General features: G+C 39.9%; 1 protein-coding gene across 1 annotated transcript; it reads right to left on the reverse strand.

Annotated features, from left to right (window-relative positions):
• Positions 1–274: 274 nt before the first annotated feature.
• CD83 (CD83 molecule) lies at positions 275–15,235 on the reverse strand. The gene is made up of 5 exons (XM_034762370.1): positions 14,998–15,235; positions 14,755–14,885; positions 4,542–4,773; positions 4,300–4,403; positions 275–2,153 (listed from the first exon to the last, which is right to left on the reverse strand). Exons 1-5 carry the CDS (start codon positions 15,038–15,040, stop codon positions 1,980–1,982), a joined length of 684 nt encoding a protein of 227 aa, XP_034618261.1. The 5' UTR covers positions 15,041–15,235; the 3' UTR covers positions 275–1,979.
• Between the last annotated feature and the right edge of the window lie 7,188 nt (positions 15,236–22,423).

Here is a 22,423-nt window from a genome sequence, read left to right on the forward strand (position 1 = left end):
CTACTAAACATTTACATCACTTTTACTGGTGCCCTGTGTTTAAAAGTGGGCATTGATGGAATAAAATTAGGGGGGATACATTTCTCTATTAGCAACAGAACAGGTTTAATTTACCTAAAATTGAACTTTGAGGAGTAAATAAATAATTTTAACCACTTGGAAATACACAAAATAATTAGTTACACGCGCGCACACGCATGCACGCACGCACACACGGTCAAGCATCTTAATCTGTTAACTGTATCAGATGTAAAATAAACCACAATTTCTATGGAGCAATTTATTTACAGTAAATGGCACACAGGAATACAGGTAGGTAGGTTACCTCTGAATTTAATTTCATTTACAGTACATGTATTTATATGTAAAATTGATTACATAAAAGCAAATGTGTGGTGGTAATCTAGCATGCACCAAATAAATAACATATTCAGTCCTGCACCCCCACCATCCTTCCGGCCAACAACTGGACAGAATTCCCTTGAAACTCAATTGGTGCAGAACTTTAATTGGCCAAAAGGGGCATTGTTGAGTGATGCAATGTGCTTTCCTCCCATCACACCTTCAATACAGTCAAAGGAAAGTCATCTTTACACAATTTAGAATTACAATCTCTTTTTAAAATTATACTACATCAATTAGCGTTTATAATTATTTAATCCAATTTTTATACAATTATTTTAATGGTATTGTTAAATGATTGTAAATCTACCCTGTTATGCTCCTCATTTCACAGATTCAAACTTCAAGCACAAACTTCTAGAATCCCTCTAAACTGTATTCTTACCTGAACTTGCATTCAGGCAAGCTAGTGAGGGAAGTTCTGACTCTCAGATTCCATCATCTTAGGTCTGGAATGTCCTGGTCTCCTTTCCCTAGAGATACCTGAACTTAGCTTTCCTCACATCCTCATTTTATATACTCAGTATACACCGTGAGCAGCCAAAAATAGCTGCTCAGTTATTCCATCTCCTCTCCTATCTCTTGGCTTTCTCAGTATATTCCAAGGGCAGGTTTAACCCCCCCTCCCCGCCCCAAATGACTGATTTTACAAGCCACAGACCCAATTTTCCCTAGTGTAATTCCACTGATTTAAATCAGAGATAAAATCAGTCTCATGTGTTTTATAAAACCATAGAAGAATCCATCTGTTTATAAGTCTTTTGAATAGCACATGCTTCTTCACTGATGTGGTAGGTTTAAAAAGCATGATAAATTTGTAGCAGTGTATATATATATAAATGTTCCCTGAAGTAAAGGTGCTCTTGGGAAATCACTGACGGGCCTCTTATTTATCTGCACTCCTTGCACTAATGGAAGGGTCTGCATAGTAGGGAAAGATTTCCAGGATGTTGTCCATCTCTCTTACATCTCTCTGTCCATCAATCACTCTGAGATTAACCAATAAAAATAAAAATAAATCTGGTTGGATTTGGTGAATCTCCAGGATGTTATGTAGCCATACTTCTCAATCATGGTAGCGAATGCCATCAAAAACAAGAGCTCACCGTCCAGAGGAGAGTGAAGCCTATATGCTTAGCTTTCTGAAAAATTGTACTGCAGCAGCAGTAGTGCGTGACTGTTAAAAGAGCTGAGATATTAGTTCAGTCGATAACTTAATCCCCTAAATCAACACCATCAAATCCTCTCTGTAACCTACTTTTCAGATGGTAGAAATAGCCTCTCTCAGAACAAGATGGGTATAATGGGTTGAAATGGAGCACATGCCAACATTATAGTAGTAACAGCTTGTAACAAAGCTGTAGGGCGGCACTGGTATTTGTTAGTCACCTTAAATTCAACAGTTGTTGTACTGTATGAAGATACTCTTTGAAGACTTGTCCAGCACAAGCAGGTATTTGACAGATTACCCAAGCTATCAGGATACCCTGAAGAGGCAGTATGTTAGCTTTTATTTCCTCTCTATGTTGCCCAACCATCCATCTTCATGACGTGTTTATTAATGAGCCCACAGTTTCTTAAACTACATCAGCTTGGCCAGAACTCAAATTAAGTCCATTTTTGCAAGTACTGTTGCTGCCTAAACACTGTATAATCTTCTTTTCTTGTGCAGTGACAAGGATAAGTGTGTGTTTCTGTTCTCTTCTGTGTTTATGATAACCTGGAAGCATGTTCTCTTTTTTTAGGCATGTCTAAAAAAGCAAAGAAAAGGATCATTTGATGTTAATTTGTTCTTTTTTAAATACATTTTTAAAGTAAGGATTATGCATTAAAATTACTGTTAAGAGTTTTCTCAGTGCTAACCACAATTAATTGGAACACCTTTTCCATTCATTTCTCACCAGACTGTGGCTCTCCAATAAAAGGAAAAATTTCAACTGTCTTGCTTACCCATTCATCTGAAGTATCACATAGTAAGAAGACCTAGATACCACCGGGAAACTGAGAACCTTATTTTAAATTTACAGGCTTTGGTTAAAATGGGCCTCAGTTTGGTAATCTTTTTGAAAAGTGACAATCTAGTGTCGGATCACAAATCTGTTTTCACCTGACTTGTATGCCCGTTAAAGTCTGAAATATCTTCATCAAATTGTGAAGTGTAAATCTTATTAAAGTCCCAATCCTGCCATCAATCCACACTCAAAATTGCCATTGAGTTCAATGGCTGTTAAGTGCTCAGGAATAATGAGGTTTATAAGAATTTAACAGACATATTAAATAGTAAAGTTCTTTGCTGAGATTAAGGCAATATTAAACATTGATGAAAGCTGATTTAGTGTCGCTGAGATTGGGGTCCCATACTAGTAGAGTGTCGCATGTAATTTTTCATCAGGATGGTCACCTCCAGCATAAGGTTCATTTTTTAAAATCACAAAACCTCAACTGCAGATAAAATTTACAGTTGTTATATGTGGAAGGAGAGGTTCTTTACAACCAGCATAAGCCACATTAGAGACATTGAACAAAATGGGGGCATCTTTTTTTAATGAGTGATATACTTGCTTTCATACTTTCATCTTAGCAAATTTCTACAAGATTTAGCTTGTCAAACTTTATTCTGAATGGCACAAATTACTGGCAGAAATTGTCAATCTAAAAAACAGGCAGACATGAGTTTTTAATTGCTCCCTGAAGATATATGAAAAGCTACTTTTAGCTGCAGCTAATTCTCCAATCAGATAGCATTTCTGATTTGTGTCACCGAACATGACAATAATACCAATAAAATTTAGCCAAGAAAACTTTAAAAGTGAATGGTGGAGGGTTTGGGGTTTTTAGTAAAATACACCAAAACTCTCATGTAAGGTTCCCAAAGGGATGGGGGGAATAGAACCCGTATTGAAAAATCTAATTAGCACTTAAAATTTGAGGGACTTGCCACCTCAAGGTGATGAACTATAGACTTCCTGGTTTTTCTGCCATAGGGAATGGTTTCACTAGTATCATAAATAATGTTTCATCCCATTCCTCTCTAGCTAGCTTCTAACATGCCTACTCTCTCCATATCCCCATAACCATCCGATAGTAAGGACCAAAGTTTACACTGCATAGTATTCTTGTGCTTTTCAGGTTGGTTTGTTTGTTTGTTTTGTCTGGGGTGGTATTACATGTGGTGGTGCTGTGTGCAGCCCAGTCAAGAAGTGGGTTTTCTATTTTGCTTTCAAAGAGCTGTAATTCATGGTCAATTGCAAACTACTGATTTCATTACCTTTGGTATATAATATTTCTTTCTACTTCTATATTGCTTCACATCCAGTGATCTCAAAATGCTTTACGGACATATAATGGCAAATACTAAAATTCACAGCATCCCTCTGAAGTAATCATCCCATTTTACAAATAAGGAAACTGAGGCCAAAATCTCAAGGATTTTAGTGAGGAAGTATCAGGCTCTCAGTGTGCAGGTTGGACAATATGCAGTCCATCAGACTGGGGAACATAATAAATGGAGCAGATATCCTGTAGGTCTGTACCTCATTCTTGGACAAATTCTATTTCCAGTTGCCACATTGTGTTTTCTGAGAACATCCATTGAAGTTAATGGCCTTTCTCTGAATGTATACTTGGTGTAACTGGAAGCAGAAATGAGCGGTTTGGTGCTCCAGAAGGACAGTATGTAGTGAGTCAAATGGGTGTATGGAGTGAATAAATATTTTATGTATTGAGGCCTCCGTCATCCATTCTTTGTGCACCCAAATCTCTCAGTGACTTTGATAGAAGTTTTGGGCATACAAGGAATTCAGAATTTGGCCATAAACTAGATATGGGAACCAGCTTCTATTGGTAAATGAAATATTTTGAGAAGGCAAAAGCAAACATGTAGAAAACATTACTTACACAGGTAAAAAAGATGAGCAGCAAGTAAAAAATCCCAAGGCAGGACAGCAATAAAAGTTCCGCTTTGTATTTTTTAAATTTTTCATCTAATCGTTCAGTACAACCTGAAATATAAAATAAATGAGGTGTTTTAAAGATGTATTGGTACCTCTGTTCACTTTGAAGTAAAGCATATCTTGAAATGGTCTTTAATCACTAAATTGCCATATCAAACATGAAGAAGGCAAATGACCCTACCACACCTGTTACTTTTAATATGATTGTGCCACTTTGGTTGTGTTTTCCAGCTGGTGCGCACAAGATGCACCTATATGTCCCACTGTTGTGGCTAGTAGTGTTTGTGATTCTCAAGGAATATGTGTCATCACTGGAGAGCTGCAAGGATCCATTAAGTTCTTTTGGATAGTAATATTCCACACCATTCTCAAGGTTCTTCTGTACCATGTCTGCCAGTTCTTCACCATTTCCAACAATCTGGAAAACACCAATATATTTTATTGATAAAGCTACAGTGAGCATAGTCTGCTGGCTTTCCTCAATTTTAGGGGAATGATATTTTATACAAACACAAGCTTTGTTTAAAAAATAAAATGCGCAATATATTTGAAGTGAAAAAATTCCAGGATGATGGTGTTATATTTTCTGCCTGCAAATGAAGTGATCCTGCCCATCATGAGTTTTATCTGCATTTCCAGTGGTTAAGAATGTGTGTGTGTGCATACACACAAACATGCAACATGGTTTCTTAATCTACCTAATCTGGATATCTATCCAGTGGAACTACAGTATAATAGAAGGCTGTAGGATAAATTCACCCCCTAGAAAGCTAACAGAGACCCTAGTAGAGGTCCATAGAGGAGGAGGAGAGGGCTGTTGCAGCCAGCCTTTCTTGTGCTAGGGAGTTATAAGAGCTCCCTAATAGGGGTATGGTGCTGACCAGAAGGAGACATGGCCAGTGCATAAAGCTCCAAATCTCAGTCCTTTTAAGTCCCCTTCTGCAGGGCTTATTATCCACAAAAGAAAGAGCAAATCAACTGAAAAACACCATGCAATAATTCCCAGGGGCCTTCCCCATTTGAACCAGCGGAAGGGAAGAAGGCACTCCCCTCCTTTAATTCGCCTTTGACTCAACTTCCCCTTCCTGTTACACTCCACCCAAGCAGCTATGCAGCAAGGAGGGCCTGTTAACCTTTTACAGGTTGCAGGGCCTTGACCTTGTCACATGGGCTTAAGCATTTTAAGGCCTTTTATTACTGCTAGAGTGATGTATATGGAAATTGGGATCTATACTTCTAGTACAGGAATAAATACAGATCTGGTGGGACTGGATCAACTTCAGTGAAATGAATGGAATTGACATGCTTCCATCAAGTGTGCATTTAGTCCTAGCTCTCTAATGAAATGCAAAATTGCCCATAATGCAATATAGAAAGCCACTCTGGCTGTCAATCCCTTTGCCCTAAAATACAGGTCCTGCTCTCATAGTATCTCGGCTACCTAATCAGAACACTCCTTTTAAAATTTTACATATAAGTTTCAGATAATTATCTAGGTTCTTGTATGTCATGTTGTACAATTTCTGATTTCCCTGACAGCAAATAGTGAGTGAAAAGGTTGGATGGTCTTGTGATTAAGGCACAGGACTGGGAATCAGGAGATAGGATGCTTTATTCTTTTCTCATGCTGTTGTAAATTAGGAGTACCGCCACTGAAGTCAATGGAATTATGCTAACTGAAAGCTGGTGCAAATGAGAACTAAACAAGGCCCATGAGTTCTAGTCTTGGCCTGACACTAACTTCCTGTATGACCTTAGGCAAATGACTTTGCCATTCCATGTCTCATTTCTTCCATCTGTAAAATGGAGATAATCATGTTTCCCTGCTTCACAGGGGTGTTGTGAGGTGGGATTCACTTTTAGCTCTAAAGTTCTTTGAGATGGTCTGGTGTAAAGCATGACTATAAAACTCCAAAATCGTAGAAATATCACTCTAGAAAGACAGACGAATAAGATGATTTCAGTTTACATTCACCAAAGCACACTGAGTATGTCTACACTGCACACAGTAAACCCAGACCCTGACTTAGATTTGAGCCCAAACCTCCCTTCTGTCCACACACAAATCAGACTAACTTGGGTCAGCAAACATTCAGCAGGGTTCTAGGACCCATGTCCTAGCGGGGTGGGTCAGTGTCCATGTCCTGCTGAGACTTGCATCCAAGCCTCGTTATTTTGCAGCATGGATGCAGGTCAAGCGGCAAACCCGTGTCAGAAGGGCTGCATAATGCAGTATGTGAAACCTGGTCCAGCAACTGTAAGCTCAGATTTATAATGCCATGTGAATGGTCAAGCACAGGTTTGGAAACATTGAGTTTACAAACCTGGTCTCACAGACCTAGGTTCAGTGTGAAGTGTAAATATACCCTCTGTATGGTCTGTACATACATAATATACTTTTTAAAAAAAAAACAGGTAGCTTCACCACCTACAGTTCCTCCCTCATTTATGGAAACTCTGATAGTGATTTGGATCCATGTCCTGTTTTATCCAAACCTCTAAATGTTGGGAGAAAGGAATATTCACGTAAATGACTCCGGTCTTGGCCCATCTCTACTTTATAATTATTATTTTTGTACTTCCTTTATTTCCATGAGGTCTCCTTTTCAACACAGGTAAATACACAGTGTCACAAACACTTGAGGGTACAGCATACCAGCCCTGCTACGTGTTTTAGGCTACAGGGACATCTTGTGGTAGTTTTAGAGCTTTTGCATAAAAAGACATCACATTCATCAGTGGATTTCATCAGCGATTCTTTTTTTCCTCAGCTGCTTTAACTAAATAATTTCTCCTTGCAGTCTTTATTTTATATATATGGTAAAATCCTCTTTAATTGTAAAAAACATCTGAAGGAATTTAAGGATTTGAATAGTCTCTCTGCAGAGCCCATAGTCATTAAAAATAAAGTCTACAAAATATTCAGTCAAGGCAGCAGTCATGTTGTCGCTTAAACACGTCTACATGTTACCATTAACTTCTTTTTCCCAAACCTAATTAAAGTGACCAAAATGCTATTTCATCATTTTGCTTCCTCCCATGATACTTAGCAAACTTTTGCTAGACAGAACATTTAACGGATCAGGTTCCCATGATAATCCAATGCAATTCATGCCAAATTTTATCCAGGTGATGCCACAACTGCACAGCATAAGGTGGATGACATGGGGTATATTTAATTAATTCTACACACAGTCAGTGGATGTTGATTTGGGACACTATAAGTGGCTGCAATCCACACACGTACAAACCATCCTGTTCTTTCTTCTTTAATCAGCCTCAAAATGTTTTTTGCCTAGATTTGTGTTTCAGTTCAACCCCATGTTGTAGAGCTACCACTGTTGATAGAGCTACATAGTGCTGAATGTTCTTGATAAGCACTTAGGATCATGAAAGAGAGTTGGGCTTTACCTATACCACTTTTTCTTGTAATTCCTTTAGCAGGTTTCAGAATGAAAAGGCACATTATGAATCATGCTGGAACCCGCAGAAATATATAATGTTTAACTTATTTACATAAAAATGGACTCAATAGCATGCTGGCTGCTGAGAATTACTGAAGCAAGAATTTTGCTGGGAAACAGGGACCTGCAAGCAGTGTTCTTCTGCCTGTCTACTTAAAATAACCCATTCAAAAATTAAACAACAAAAGAATTTTAAGTTTATTTTTATTGTCATATTTACTTTGGCCTGGGGGCAAGATTTCTGACAGGCTTCCAATTTTTCAGAACCACTCAGGCAACTTCCTCTTTGTTGTTATTCATCACCTTGATGGCAATGAGGAAAAACACACTACTTTAAATGCTGGGGTAAGAGGCAATCAACACATGGAGATTCACCCATGAAGCTGTGTGCATTTTTTCCAAATTCTAGTCCTAACAAAATATAATTTAGTGCCCACTTTCCTTTTTTACAAGTGGGGAAATAGTATGGAAGACAAAAACTGCTGAATCAACCCAATTACAACTTGAATCGGCACAAATCAATGGCTCATGAAAAGGAAAGGTTGTCTTTTCTCCAGGGCGCACATCAGACTTGATTGACTATAGTTTTGTTTCTGCAAATCCTTTTTAAATCATTGGTTCTCCAATACATTGGATTGGGCCCGATTTCTGTACTGGGTTTCTTAGGCTCTACCTACTGCTATGTTTGAACTCTTTTAAAACCATCTTTAGATGTTCTAGACTAGATCCATATTTTTTTTTCAAATGGTTTTTCATGTATCTTGGCACCATTTATACCATGTTTAAGCACTGTTCAGTAAGAACTGTACTTAAACACTGTTCATAAACATGACTGGGGAACCAGTGTAGACAGGGCCTAAGAGCTGCAAGACTTCTTACCTCTTTAAAATAATTCTGTAGGGCAAATTTTTACTCTCTTACACTGATGTAAATCCTTACTAATTCCATTATTTTGATGGAGTTATACCAGTTTAACTGACAGCAAAATTTGAGGCCTTTTGTCTTCTCTGGAAATAGGCAAGAAAAGAAACCACAATGTAAGGGGTACTTTGCTCCAAAAAATTAATTCCTTACCCAGCTCTATTAACTACAAATTATTGTAAGTAATTTGTAATGAATAATTTACTAAATAAATGTTGTATTTTTTCTGTCTGTGAACTATCCATACAGATTGCCATATTCTCAAATGTATACACTATTCAAATTTATTTGATGAATAATTTGTACAAATAGCTCTTGATCTGTATCTTGTTTACAAGGTGGTGTTTGTGAATATTTGATATCCAAAATTTGTCAGTCTTGATTGAACATATAGGTTACATAATGTGTTTCTGTTCTCTGACTGGATGAATTTAATTCTTAGAATCAGGGGAGAATAATTGTGATTCTAAATTTTAAATTCACTTTCAGCAAATATTCTGTAATAGACTCTCTTTCAGCGAACCAAACAAGGTGCAGTATGGGACAAGAATTGTTCTCTAGATCACAGATAGAAAATGTTTTTTTTAGCTGTTCTTTAGAAAACAAACTATAACGTCATCTAACTTAGCTGACGTTAACCATGAGTGAAATTCACCTAGTGAAGAGGGCCTACCCACAACTCACTGCGCTTTGGCAAAAATAATCAACTAAACTTAATTGTATCAAATATGTTTGAAAGAAAATGGCTATTCAGTTAATATACACCCTCCAGTCTCATCAAATGACTTTCTTTAGTAGTACTCTCCTTAAGCAAGATGATACGTTGGCTCCTGGCTACATTAAATTGACAATATCATTTCCCTTCATCATAAAACCAGCTTTTTATTACATGCAAAATGGTATTGCTCCAAGGCTGATGTCATAATGAAGGTGGGTGTATTACTATTAACGTATTGTTTTTCTGAGCGTAGGATCATTCGGAGAAATGGTTTCATTTAAAAATTCATTATGGATAATAAACAAACCTGAATTCTTTTGCTGTTAAATAAATTATTAATCTTAATATAAAAAAAATTAGGAGGAGGAATTTAGTTTCAAATGTCAAGTGGCCACTACAGAATGAGCTGGAACTGAACTGAGATTACCTCATGGATAAATGTTGGTGTCACAAAAACACCATTGTGGTCAGTTGGCACTAAGTGGGTTTCTTATGAACTTTTGACACAAAGACAAAGGACAGAATGAAGAAGGAATGGGTTTTCCCAGTCAGTGCTTAGGCTTATTAGTGGAGGAGTAGCATATAAAATAAGATTGTTCTACTGCTACTATGCTTTGCCTAATTTGAGCCAGAGTCTACCCCCTCTCCCCTCCAAGCTTACTGATGGTGAGTAGTCCCACTGATTTCAAAGTATTACTCAATGTGAGTATTGGTCACAGATTCTGGCCCAAGTGTAGTCTGGCTCATGTGTAGTCTGGTCCCAATCTAGCAAAGTTCTTAAAAACCCATTGGAGAACTCTGCCCGTGGCAGAATCTAGCTCGTAGTGAAGAGAACTATTATTTAGGGCTCTGAATTTATTACCCTTCCCTAGCACAACAGTAAATTCACTTCATGAGAAGAGTTACGTGTGACAATGCATTCTGCTCTCAGTTACACCCAGGCAAACTCACTGTGCCCTGGGCCTTATGATGGTGCATAGTGTGTATGGGGAGGAAAGATGAAAGGATTGGATTTATCCCTCACACCCTTGTGAAACACAGGGACTTCTCCATCCCTGTGTCCCGAAGGTATGCAGCACACAAAGGGTGCTGGGATGAGGAGGGGCCATTGTTCTGCCCACCCATCACACATTGTCCAGATGTGGAGAAGGTAAGGTACTCTTTGCACATGTGCCCCACTGCTCTCCCTAGAGTGTACCCTTGTCCTCAGGCCCAACAACAACAGCCCAGTGTCGTGCCAGATGGCACAACTGAGTCCTGAACTCATCTAGAAAAGTTAAGTAATTTTTGTGAAAGTTAACCCCCCTCAAAATTCTTTTTAAAATTTCTTGGTGTTTTAAAAGATTTCCTTTTATTGGGAAGAAAAAATCCTTTTTCTCTTATCTTTTCTTTCACTTGATTTTAAAAAATATTTTATACTGGGTAAAGGAGAAAGTGTGTTGTTTTTCCTACTGCAATTAAATTATTTGAAAAAATTTGAAATTTTTCATTTAGAATTTTTCAGGGAAAAAATGGTTTTTCAAACAAAAATAAAGGCGTTTCTTGTAGTCAAAAAGGCATTTTTCCAAGATTTTGATGGAAATTTTTTGCTCAGCTCTAATTGGGTATAAATGTTAGAAACTGACCCTCTGTGTTTATGTAAAGGCCTCAGACAAAAACTAACTTAAATATGTTATCAGATGTGTATTTTGGATACTTATCCAAAGCACTTTGCCTCATTTTTACATTTTACAAGAAAGAGCTACAGCATTAAGATTTTTCCCCCCCCAGCTAAATAAAAGCTTTTCCCCTCTTACCTTTTAGATCAGGTTTTTCCTAGCTAAAGCACAAATAAAACAGCCAAATGTCCTCTAGAATTTAATTTGTATATGTTCATGTTCTGTTTAAAATTAACTGAAAGTAAAAGAATTGCTCTTAGCCCTTACAAAATGCTTCCCATGTTCACATTTCTATACAAACAAGAGCCCTAGGAGGTAGGTGAATAAAGTTTTATTATCCACACTTTTGTTTTATAGATGAGACATGGAGAGATCAAAGTCACAATTTCCATCGTTCGCTCCCTAAAGTTTTAGGCACTTAAATAAAAGTATCCTGATTGTACAGATGCTGAGCTCCCACACCTCCGGAGGACTTGTCTGTACTTGTGGGTGGCTCAGCATCCCAGGAAGATCAGATCACCCTTCTGCAGGTCCCAGTTATGAAAAGTGTAGTTTCAGTAACTTACCCAACACCACCCAGCAAATCTGTGACAGAGCCAGGAATAAGATCAAGGAGCTTGTGGCACTCTACCTAGTGCTTGATCTGCTAGGCCACACTACTGTAAGTATTTTTGAATAAAAACCCTTGCACTTGAGCTAACGGACTTAGACCCCGAGCCTATGAACACTTACACACATGTCTAACTTTACACATGAGTAGCTCGATTGACTTCAATGGCCTATTCATGCATGCCAAGTTAAACATATGTGTACTCATATGCAGGATTGAGACTTTAGCACATTGGACATAGTTGTAGTACTTAGTACTCCCATATTATATTTGGATTTTTGCACTAGAATTTGATTATTAGATTGGCACACACCACTTTTTTAATAAGGGTTTTTTAAGATAAAACTTGAAAACCCTGATATTCAAAAATATCTTCTTTAAAGCAGATTATAGAAAAAAACTAAAAGTGCTCCAATAATTGTTAAGAAAAGGCAATGATGTCCTGCAAGGTGTGTTATCTAACCATTAATTCCACACAAACTGCAGAGGCACATCATCATCGTCATTTTTAAAAAGCAGCCGAAGCCAAAGATTAATTGCTCGCATTTACAGCACAGTTCAAAGTGACCTTGTACAAAAGATTGAGCCTAACAGCTGTTTGAACTCTACAGTCTGAAATTTCATACCGTTTGTTGGAATTACTTTTTAATTAGCCCTTTGGGGGCCGTACGTGTTGTTCATTGATCAATCCTTTGGTAGCTGTTTTTTAAATAACTGATTCATTCTACATGTGGTTGCCTAGCTGCACTCGGTCATTTGTTTGTTCTCCTTAAAGTGGTGTGGAGGGCTAGATCCTCTTTCTTTGCGCCACCAGAGGGGTACAGTGAATCAGTCCTACAGTGTTTCCTCAGAATTCTTCTCTCACAATGATGGCTCTCAACTCTGTTCTGCTGTCTGGCCCTACCAGCTCCTGCTCTGGAAAGCACGGTTCCTGCATGAGCTGTGCTTCCAGGTGCTCCACTGATCACAACTAACCCCTGATTCTCACCCCTATGTAGGAGGGTTCCTGCCCGCAGCGTGGGAAGCAGCACAAGTTAATAGACTCTCAGGCAGTTTTCACTTCTGCTGATTTGCCTGTGCAGATTTGGGAGCCAGTTTGTCCACCCATTCTCTTCCACCCTTCGCCTGCCTCTGTCTATTTTCTACAGGTCCACAGACCTAAACCAGATCGAGCCCTGCCGAGATGTTTCTCCAGGATGGGAATCAAGGGAAGCATGCCACATAGTTGGAATTCCCCCATTTTACCGGCTTCCCAGTGCACAGAGATGGAAACATGGGGTATTAATTGATTAGTAAATATTTATATGTAAAATATTTGCTTAGTCAGTCTTTAAAAGCAGATGGCAAAAAAGGAGCAGATTGCCCCTATTTCCAAACTGAAACTCTCCAAACCCAGCAAGTTGAACGCCCTCCTTTCTAAGCACTCACTTCCACTCAGCCCAACCCCTCAGGAAAAAAACCAAAGGTAGAAAGACTTCAGATTTATTGATGGACAAGCAGAGAAATTCTGAACAAATCTAACTTAGATATCTCTTTGTTATGTAGTTGGGATCTAAATTAGAGGCAGAACATGTATTACAACCAGAGAACCCAATATAATAATAGCACTTACATAATAACAGAATTTATATAGCACTACGTTTTTCATGAGAGGATCATCACCAAGTGCTTAACAGAACTAAGAAATTGGTAGTATTCCCTGTTTACGTGATAAGGAAACTGGACCCAAAGAAATGTCACACAGCCGCATGAGAAGCCACTGGACAATGTTGCCTCACTTTGTGTAACAATTTCACTTCGAAGTGCTTTATGTACATTAGCTAATCATTCCTCATAGCACTTCTGAAAGTAGGTTGGTAAGCAGTAGTCCTCCTATTTTACAGATGGAAACACTGAAGCAGGAGGCTAATATCTCCTTTTTACAAGATTACAGGGGGATAATTCAGATCTTCCCAGCGCCACGCTCTGTACTCTGTACTCCACCCTCTTTCAGAACAAAAATATTTAAAAAAACAGCAATAGCTAATTTAGATTTTAAAGAAAAAAATGTCAACCCCTTTTTTGGAATCCACCATTCTGAAGTCACAACATCATGTTTCATCCTACAAAAGAGTACAGCAAATGGGGCAATGGGGGTCCCTGCATTCCTTAAAGTGCCCCAATCTCTCCCAGACCCTGGAATGCCTCTCCCACCCCACATATACCCCAACAACCCTCCACCAGCCCCTACTAACCTCACAACCACCCTGAAATACCTCCTGCTCAGCGTCACTGGCCACAGCCCCCAATATCCCAGCCCTTCACCCCCACAGCTCCCCAACACTCCCCACTCACCCCATAGCTCACCAACAACTTGTCCCCAGTCCCTCACCCATTGCCCCTGGGATCTCTTCCTGGCCATTCACCAGTGACACCCACCCACTGCTCTGCTCCCATCCGAGGCTAGGGTGGCTCCTCCTAGTCCTGGTTACCCAACTCTGCTCACTCCAATCGTCCACCCTGCACTCACGTGGCCCCACACTCCTCAGGTTTGGCCCAGCCACTCCTCCGTCATGGAAGAAGCAGCTGGGCCAAATGTGAACGAGTGGTGTTGCGAGCTGGTGCTGGGGTTTGCAGCACCACTCAGTTTGGGGGGTTGTTTTTTTCCGGGGGGAGGGGCTGAAATGGGGGCATCTGTGCAACTGCACCGAGTGCACATTGGCTAGACCAGGGCAGCCTTGTGAAGGGCAGAATGTCTAGAACAGCAGCGTAGGCATCCTCAGAACTCTGGCACAGTGCGGGCTGGTGACGTCTGAGAGCAGGCAAGGGACACCTAACTCAAGCATCTACGTACAGCAGTGTGTAAATATCCTATGGCATGTGACTCAAGTCATGGCAGGCAATGCCTATGCTACCTCCACTGCTCTGATAGAAAGATTCTTCTCCATAAAACAGCCAAGCATTTCCTATGAGGAAAGTTAGAAGCCGGGGGGTAGGGAAAGCAAAACAAAATGCACAGTCTGCATGAATCACAGTAACATTTCCTTACTTTATGCCAGGACACTGCCTCATACGTGACATGTGGGTCCCGAGGAGCTTCACAGGGCAGCAGCACGTCTTCTGTACACGTCACTGCAACCTCTGGAATGGCCACAGAAGTCCCACGAATGAAACACCATACTGCAAGGCACAGGTACACACAAATCATCTTTAAAAAGAGAGGCCTAAATGTTCCAGTCTGTAGAAGAAAATCAATGAGAAGTAAAATTAAAAATGAAAGCGTCACGTTTACCATTGCTCAGGATGACAAGCTGGGTGTAGTATGCCGAAAGCATGGCTTGCTGCTGGCTTGGATTGCTGAGGAGTTGTGATTTGTTCTGTGCAGGAGGAGCTGTGTGAACAGAGGTGAAGCAGCTGCCGTTTCCAGCCCTAGGCAAACAGCTCTAGAGAACGTCAGCAGGGGTATGTCCCAGCCAAACAGTTTGAGTCTGAAGTCCCCTAGACACAGGGAAAATCCCTGAGTGAGTGTGTAAAGGCTCCTCCCCTTAACCTTGCTAGGGCTGCCCCACTTCCCCTTACTGTTGTTGCTGATGACGTCTCCTGTCCTGCCCCTGTCCTTAACAGAACAGTAAAATTACTCAGTGATGACAATAGGTGTCAGCAACGAGTGCTGAATATGGTGTAATTGAAACTGCAGTCAAGGACAAGCCATGTTCACTGCCTTTTCAGAAACCATAGTTAAACCCTCAGATTACAACACCAGGGTGACTCCATAGCTCAGGCTTTAAGGACATGTCTACATAGGGAAACTTACTGGCATAAAGCAACAGAGGGTCCTGTGGCACCTTTGAGACTAACAGAAGTACTGGGAGCATAAGCTTTCGNTCAAACTTCCCCAAAAAGGCTGCCCTGAGAAGGGGCTATACAATTTGTAAGGAAATAACTTGGTCAGAAAGTTAGAGGAGTGTCCGAATTGGGCTTCTGACAGAAACCATCTTAGCTTCTCTATGTGGGGAAATTTACAGGGAAAAATTTACCGGTATAATTATCTTGCTGTAGTTGTACTGGTGTAATTCCCCGTGTGAATACCCATTTTCTGTAACAGGAGTGCCATATTCTGGTTTATGTTGCTTTCAGCGTGACATAAATTAAACCGGAATATGAGTGTCCACATGGTGAATTTTACCAATACACCTACAGCAACGTAATTATACCAGTCTCATTATGCCAGTAATCAGAGGGGTAGCCGTGTTAGTCTGAATCTGTAAAAAGCAACAGAGGGTCCTGTGGCACCTTTGAGACTAACAGAAGTACTGGGAGCAAGGCATCTGAAGAAGTGAGGTTCTGACCCACGAAAGCTTATGCTCCCAGTACTTCTGTTAGTCTCAAAGGTGCCACAGGACCCTCTGTTGCTTTTTACAGATTCAGACTAACACGGCTACCCCTCTGATTACTGGCATAATGAGACTGGTATAATTACGTTGCTGTAGGTGTATTGGTAAAATTCACCATGTGGACACTCATATTCCGGTTTAATTTATGTCACGCTGAAAGCAACATAAACCAGAATATGGCACTCCTGTTACAGAAAATGGGTATTCACACGGGGAATTACACCAGTACAACTACAGCAAGATAATTATACCGGTAAATTTTTCCCTGTAAATTTCCCCACATAGAGAAGCTAAGATGGTTTCTGTCAGAAGCCCAATTCGGACACTCCTCTAACTTTCTGACCAAGTTATTTCCTTACAAATTGTATAGCCCCTTCTCAGGGCAGCCTTTTTGGGGAAGTTTGAGATTAATCACAAAGCATTTATGAATCATGCTTTAAAAAATGCTGACATTTTTGAAAATGGTTCAGGTTCTTTTTGTCCACTCAGAACTCAAGGGATTTACCATAAAACCTTCAAAATTGTTTTATGCGCTGTTTTTCAAAAGCAGATTTTCAAGATTTTCAAAAGCAGCTAGTGATTTTTCAAGTTTAACACCTCTAGAAATCCAGGCCCGCTTCCCCTATGGAAGCTAACCCTGCTAGGGCTATTTTACAATGTTTTTACTTAGTTTAATATGATATATATATTCAGCTCTGTGCATTATCGCTTCTGCAAGACATCTGGTAAATATTACAAGCTTTTCTCTACCTAACCAGAGCTTTTATTTTTAAATGAATAATGGGGATATGATGCCTAACCACATTTGTATTGTACAGGGAGATACATGGATGAAAACCAATAGGTGTTATTTAATTAAAATTATAATTTCTATTAACAGTGTATGACAGGGGAATGTGTTCTAATCCTTTGTTAAGAAAAAGTCAATTTTCATCTGGAAATTTATTTATACCCGTTCTTTGAGATGTTTCTGTAAACAATCATAATGTCCTTGCTAAAGGGAGAAGAGATGGAATCAGGAATGAGAGCCTTCCTTGTTGCTACTGCTGGAAAAAACATTTTCCCACTTAGTTCATGTCTACATGAGGAAAAAGCATTGAGTTTTAAAACATGTTTTAATTAACACATTTTAACTAACATGACATTAAACAAGACTTCTCCCTTAGTATTTAAAACACATTTGCTAAAATGTTTTAAAACAGGACTTGGTCCTGTCTAGACTAGGGTGTTAATTTGTGTTTAATATCAAGTTAGTTAACACATTTCAAAATACAATTTTTCCCCCTAGGATAGTTATGGCATCAGACAAATCCTTCTCTCATTTCCCCCCCACAAATATTTGTAAACTCAGTTGTCTGTCATCCTCACAACAAAATATACAGACAGCCGGCACAGGCCATGAGAGCAAGCAAGCAAGATATGGAAAAAGAAAGTGATATGATTTGCTTTGACTGTAGGAGAGCACTCTGCTTCTAAAATTTCCCTTGCAGGGATTTTCCCTTGTGGAAACTTTGAGTCTGACTGTACTTTCCGATCCTGAGCACTCTCTTATATGTGTATGATTATTGATTCTGTAGCAAAAACCTACCCCTTATCTTAAGCATTCAGGTGGCTCTTGAGTTTCATTTCCACTTATGTACATAGGAAGCAATCAAAGCTTAGTAGGACTAGTTTAGGTGGGAGACTACTGAGAATTATATTACTTTTAACAGTCTGTGAGATAAATAAATCCACCTCTTTGCAGGGCTATAACTAATTGCAGGAGCTGCATGGTCATATCCAAGGGTGGAAGTTGACTACTAATTAAAATAGAAACAAGTGCGAAAATCCGGGACGTCCTTGAGAATGCTGAAAAGGCTGGGATTTATTGAACACTGTCAGTGTTCAATAAATATTAGTATCAGTTCTTTCCCTCCTAATCAGATATTGGCTTGCTAAGATAGTAGTATGATGCATATGCCTGATAATGTGGTATGCAAATTAGATTTTCTGCCTGATAGAGACATTTCAAATTTTTTTTCAACTCCATATGCTTCCCTGCAAGACAATGACCACCAGGAAGCATAGCACTTCTTAGGCTATAGCCATGTCTACACTGGCAATTAAACAACAAAACTTTTGTTTTTCAAAGGTGTTAATTCCCCCACACACACACACACACAAAAGACAAAAGTTTTGCTGACTACAAGCGCCAGTGTGAACAGTGTTTTGTCAGCAACGCAAACACCGCTTGTTGGGGTGGACGTTTTTTGTCGGCAGGAGAGCCAACAAACAACGGCTACACTGCACGATTTTTAGCAGCACAGCTGTAGCAACACAACCATGTCGCTAAAAGCTGTGTAGTGTAGACATAACCTTAGAAGTTAGAGAATCTTCACTTTCATCACTTCAAAGAAACAGTGCACACTGGGATGAAACAAGGGCTCCATCAGAGGGGTATGACAGCACGGGTTATGTGAAATATCTGGCCAGGCAAAGGTTTTCTTGTACAGAGTGGTGGTGACCAATCTGTCTACAATATTTTTGTTCCTATGTTGGCACCCTTCACATAGTATCTGAGTGCTTTTTATTCATATTTTAGGACCTCTGCAGAAGCTCCAGTTTCTATCCTTAGCAAATAAGTCTTGGCAATAGATTTAGACACCATGTTGCTGAAAGAGGGCTCATGTTTTCTCTTTGCTGGGATTAGAAAAAAGGCAGTTTAGACAGTAGTTTTGTCCATAGTCTCTTTGTGTGCCAAATGAGAGTTCGGATCATTATAAAACCCTTGAGAATGAGAGAATCAGTTTCTAAAGGAACAGCTCAGTGTTGTACCCCTTCCACTGAAAAACAGGACGGCTTTTGTTTTATGTTGCAATAAGGTGACTGATTCTTAAAAATGTATTATGTTAAATGTTAGAACACACAGGCACTCTCAAGACTGTCAGTCAAATGAATGTTCCTCAGAAGCTGTAGAAATCCACAATAGCTAAACTGAACAGTGTTTTTGTATTTTCTGGGGCTTTCCAGAGGTGGAGTCACTGGGCTTCCACTTAATCACAGAAAACCCTTGAGGCTAGCCATACCAATTAGTTATAGGTTAGTGAAGGTTGCAGGGCTATAACTAATGCAGTGCATGTAGATTACTCATAATTAGTCTTGAAATAATTAAATGTTTATGGGTTAATATCGGTAAATGTTGATTTTACCATTCATACCCAAACTGATGAATATTTCCATCAATTATCATCAAAATTTACAGATAGGGAAAGTAAGAAAAATGCTTTAGATTTGATTTAAGGATATTAATATTGTACATTTTGACATGTCATGTTGAAAATTTGTCTTTTAATGGTTATAAAGCTTTAACTTTTTTGTATCTCTTCTACCGTCATTAAATAATTGTCTGATCCCCTTCGTCTGACACAACTGAAAATTTAAATAGATAAAAATTGAAAAAAAAGCTTATAACCCATAATTTTGCACAGCAGCAAAAATTTAAATTGATTTTTTTTCTTCAAATTGTTAAAAATAAATGATAACATTATCCATTGAAACGATAAAACAATGAAAATTGAAATCTGCCAAGTCTAGTAATAACCTGCAGTCTGCACAAGTTTAAGGGCAAACTTCTCTTTATGCCTGTATGGCAGATGCTGATTTATATTCTGCTTTTCCACATGCATGGATAGCCTATTAAATCACTAGGAATCCATGCATGTTGAAAGAATTGTGATCTGATGTGTGGCTTGGAGAGAATTTTGCCATAATGATGAGCATCTACTACCAATGAAGTCAATGATAACAAAGTTTATTTTTTAAATGACAACTGATTTATGATGCCTAAATTTTTGGGTGCCCATCTTGAGACATGTTGGGCCCGATTTTTAACAGTGTCGATTGACTTCAGTTGTACTTGTACAGCAACTCTGAAAATTTGACTCACGGTGTAATTCCAAAATTGGGGTACCCAAAATTGAAGACCACTTTTGAAAATGTTGTCCTAAGAGTTTAGCCACTGACTTCAACTGGAACAGGAGCACAAGCAGGCCCTGTATTTACATCACCCTGCTTAGCTAAACAGGTCCATGTTTTTGGCCATTTGCACCTTCTGCTTTCATCCCAGTAACACTTTGTTTTTCTTTTTCCATCTCTGTTGAGAGGCTTACACAAATTCAGAAAGAAAACCACAACGTGAATAATACTCATGTAAATTGTAATCTGGAGTCTACATTCTGTCAAGCAAGAAGGAGAAAGTATTGATTCCTTTTCATGGTTGTTTTGGATTATTCTTATCAAGGCAGAATAATATTTTAAGGAAATTTGCCTTTCTAGTACTCTGGATACCTATCACTTCCATGGAAGCTAGAGAACAGAATGATCTCATCTCAAAGTTTTAAATTTTTTTTTTTACTTTTTACTTTTATATTATTTTAATATACTGATAACTTTCCCCCCTTCCCACTGCCTCTCAAACCAAATGAGACATAAAGCCCTGCAGCCTACTCCCCAGATGGGGAATGTTACAAGGTTCAAGCTACCATGAGGAGACAATGGCAGCACAGAGAGCAGCAAGAACTCCCAAGGACTATGGGGCACCTGACCCCTCAGTGACCTTCCCCAGACCACATGGGGCTGCAACCCCCCACCTCCCCCATAGATATCCTGTAATGGTGCTAAACATCCCTGGGGAGACAGCAACAGCCGGAGTATCCAAAGATAGAGGGAGAAAGCACCCAGCTCCTCTAATGACTCAAGACCCTCTGGTCCAAGACTATGGGGTCCCTAGTCCCACAGTGGACTTCTCCAGATCACATTGGGCTTTCCCTCCCCAAGGGCTGCTTATAACACGGCCCTAACTTCACTGAGGAGGCAGCACCATCAGGAGCAACTGTACAGGAAAGAGAGCATCCGGCTGGGCCCCCCCGACTCTCTGGAATGGTTACCCCAAGACTAAGGGGCACACACACCCCCACAGCCTCCTACCTGCCTGGGACCACAGAATGAGAGTGCTCACTCTGTGGTAGCATCAGAAAAATTCTGTGATGCAAATGACAGCTGGAAAGGGGAAGCACTGATTTTTGAGTGGGAGGTGACGGAAACTGGTGGTGCACAGCTCAGCAGTAAAAAATGGAGAAATGAAAAATGGAAAGCTTTGGCTAGGGTTGCCGACGCACTGTTAATCTAAGTATACTGTTTCTAGACTGTATCATAGGCAGGGGCTACAGTAAATTTTTTTAAAAAAAGAGAAAGTAACATTGACAATAAGTAATGGTAATAAGTTGACGTGCTTAGTATCCTGGCTACTTTGCTTGGATGCTGTACACTTTTCCCTCTGCTTTGTTGGCCCCTTTAAATTGTAAGCACTTTGGGGCGGGGTTGTATCATCTACTGTTGCCTTCTGATTGTATTAGACTCATAGATTTTAAAGTCAGAAGGGACCATTATGATCTTCTAGTCTGACCTCCTGCACAACGCAGGCCACAGAATCTCACTCACCCACTCCTGTAACAAACCCTGACCTATGTCTCAGCTACTGAAGTCCTCAACTTGTGGTTTAAAGACTTCCAGGTGCAGAGAATCCTCCAGCAAGTGACCCATGCCCCACGCTGCAGAGGAAGGCGAAAAACCCCCAGGGCCTCTGCCAATCTGCCTTGGAGGAAAATTCCTTCCCGACCCCAAATATGGCGATCAGCTAAACCCTGAGCATGTGGGCAAGACTCACCAGCCAGATACTCAGGAAAGAATTCTCTGTAGTAACTCAGATCCCACCCTGTCTAGTGTCCAATCAAAGGCCATTGGGCATATTGACCTAAGGTCCTTCTATTCCCTGAAGAAGAAAACAGACATAGCATTTTTGAGCCATGGATCCAATAACATAGACAGGATGTAATCATGCTCATGCCATGTTTCAGTGAAAGGCAAGGAAAATTGTAGCATGCTGTGGATCAAGGGTGATCACATACTTGCTCTTTCTGATGGATTATGGAGTAAAATTTTCTCCAGCAGTCAGGTGAGTGGTACGACTTAGCTGAAGCCAGTGTCTTCACAGTTTATCACCACCATCTTGGCTGCATCCTCAGATAACCTTAAAGTAAGTTATCACAAACTCACCATCAGGAGCCATTCAACAAGCACAAGGTGCAGGTGGGCGCCTACCTTAGGGTACGTCTACACTACCCACCGGATCGGCGGGTAGCGATCTATCTATCGGGGATCGATTTATTGCGTGTAGTGTAGACACGATAAATCGATCCCCGATCGCTCTCCCGTCGACTGCTGAACTCCAGCAGTGCGAGAGGCAGAAGCAAAGTCGATGGGGGAGCTGCGGCCGTCGATCCAGCG

Source organism: Trachemys scripta, chromosome 2 (assembly GCF_013100865.1).
Source record: "Trachemys scripta elegans isolate TJP31775 chromosome 2, CAS_Tse_1.0, whole genome shotgun sequence".
Taxonomy (NCBI): Eukaryota; Metazoa; Chordata; order Testudines; family Emydidae; genus Trachemys; species Trachemys scripta.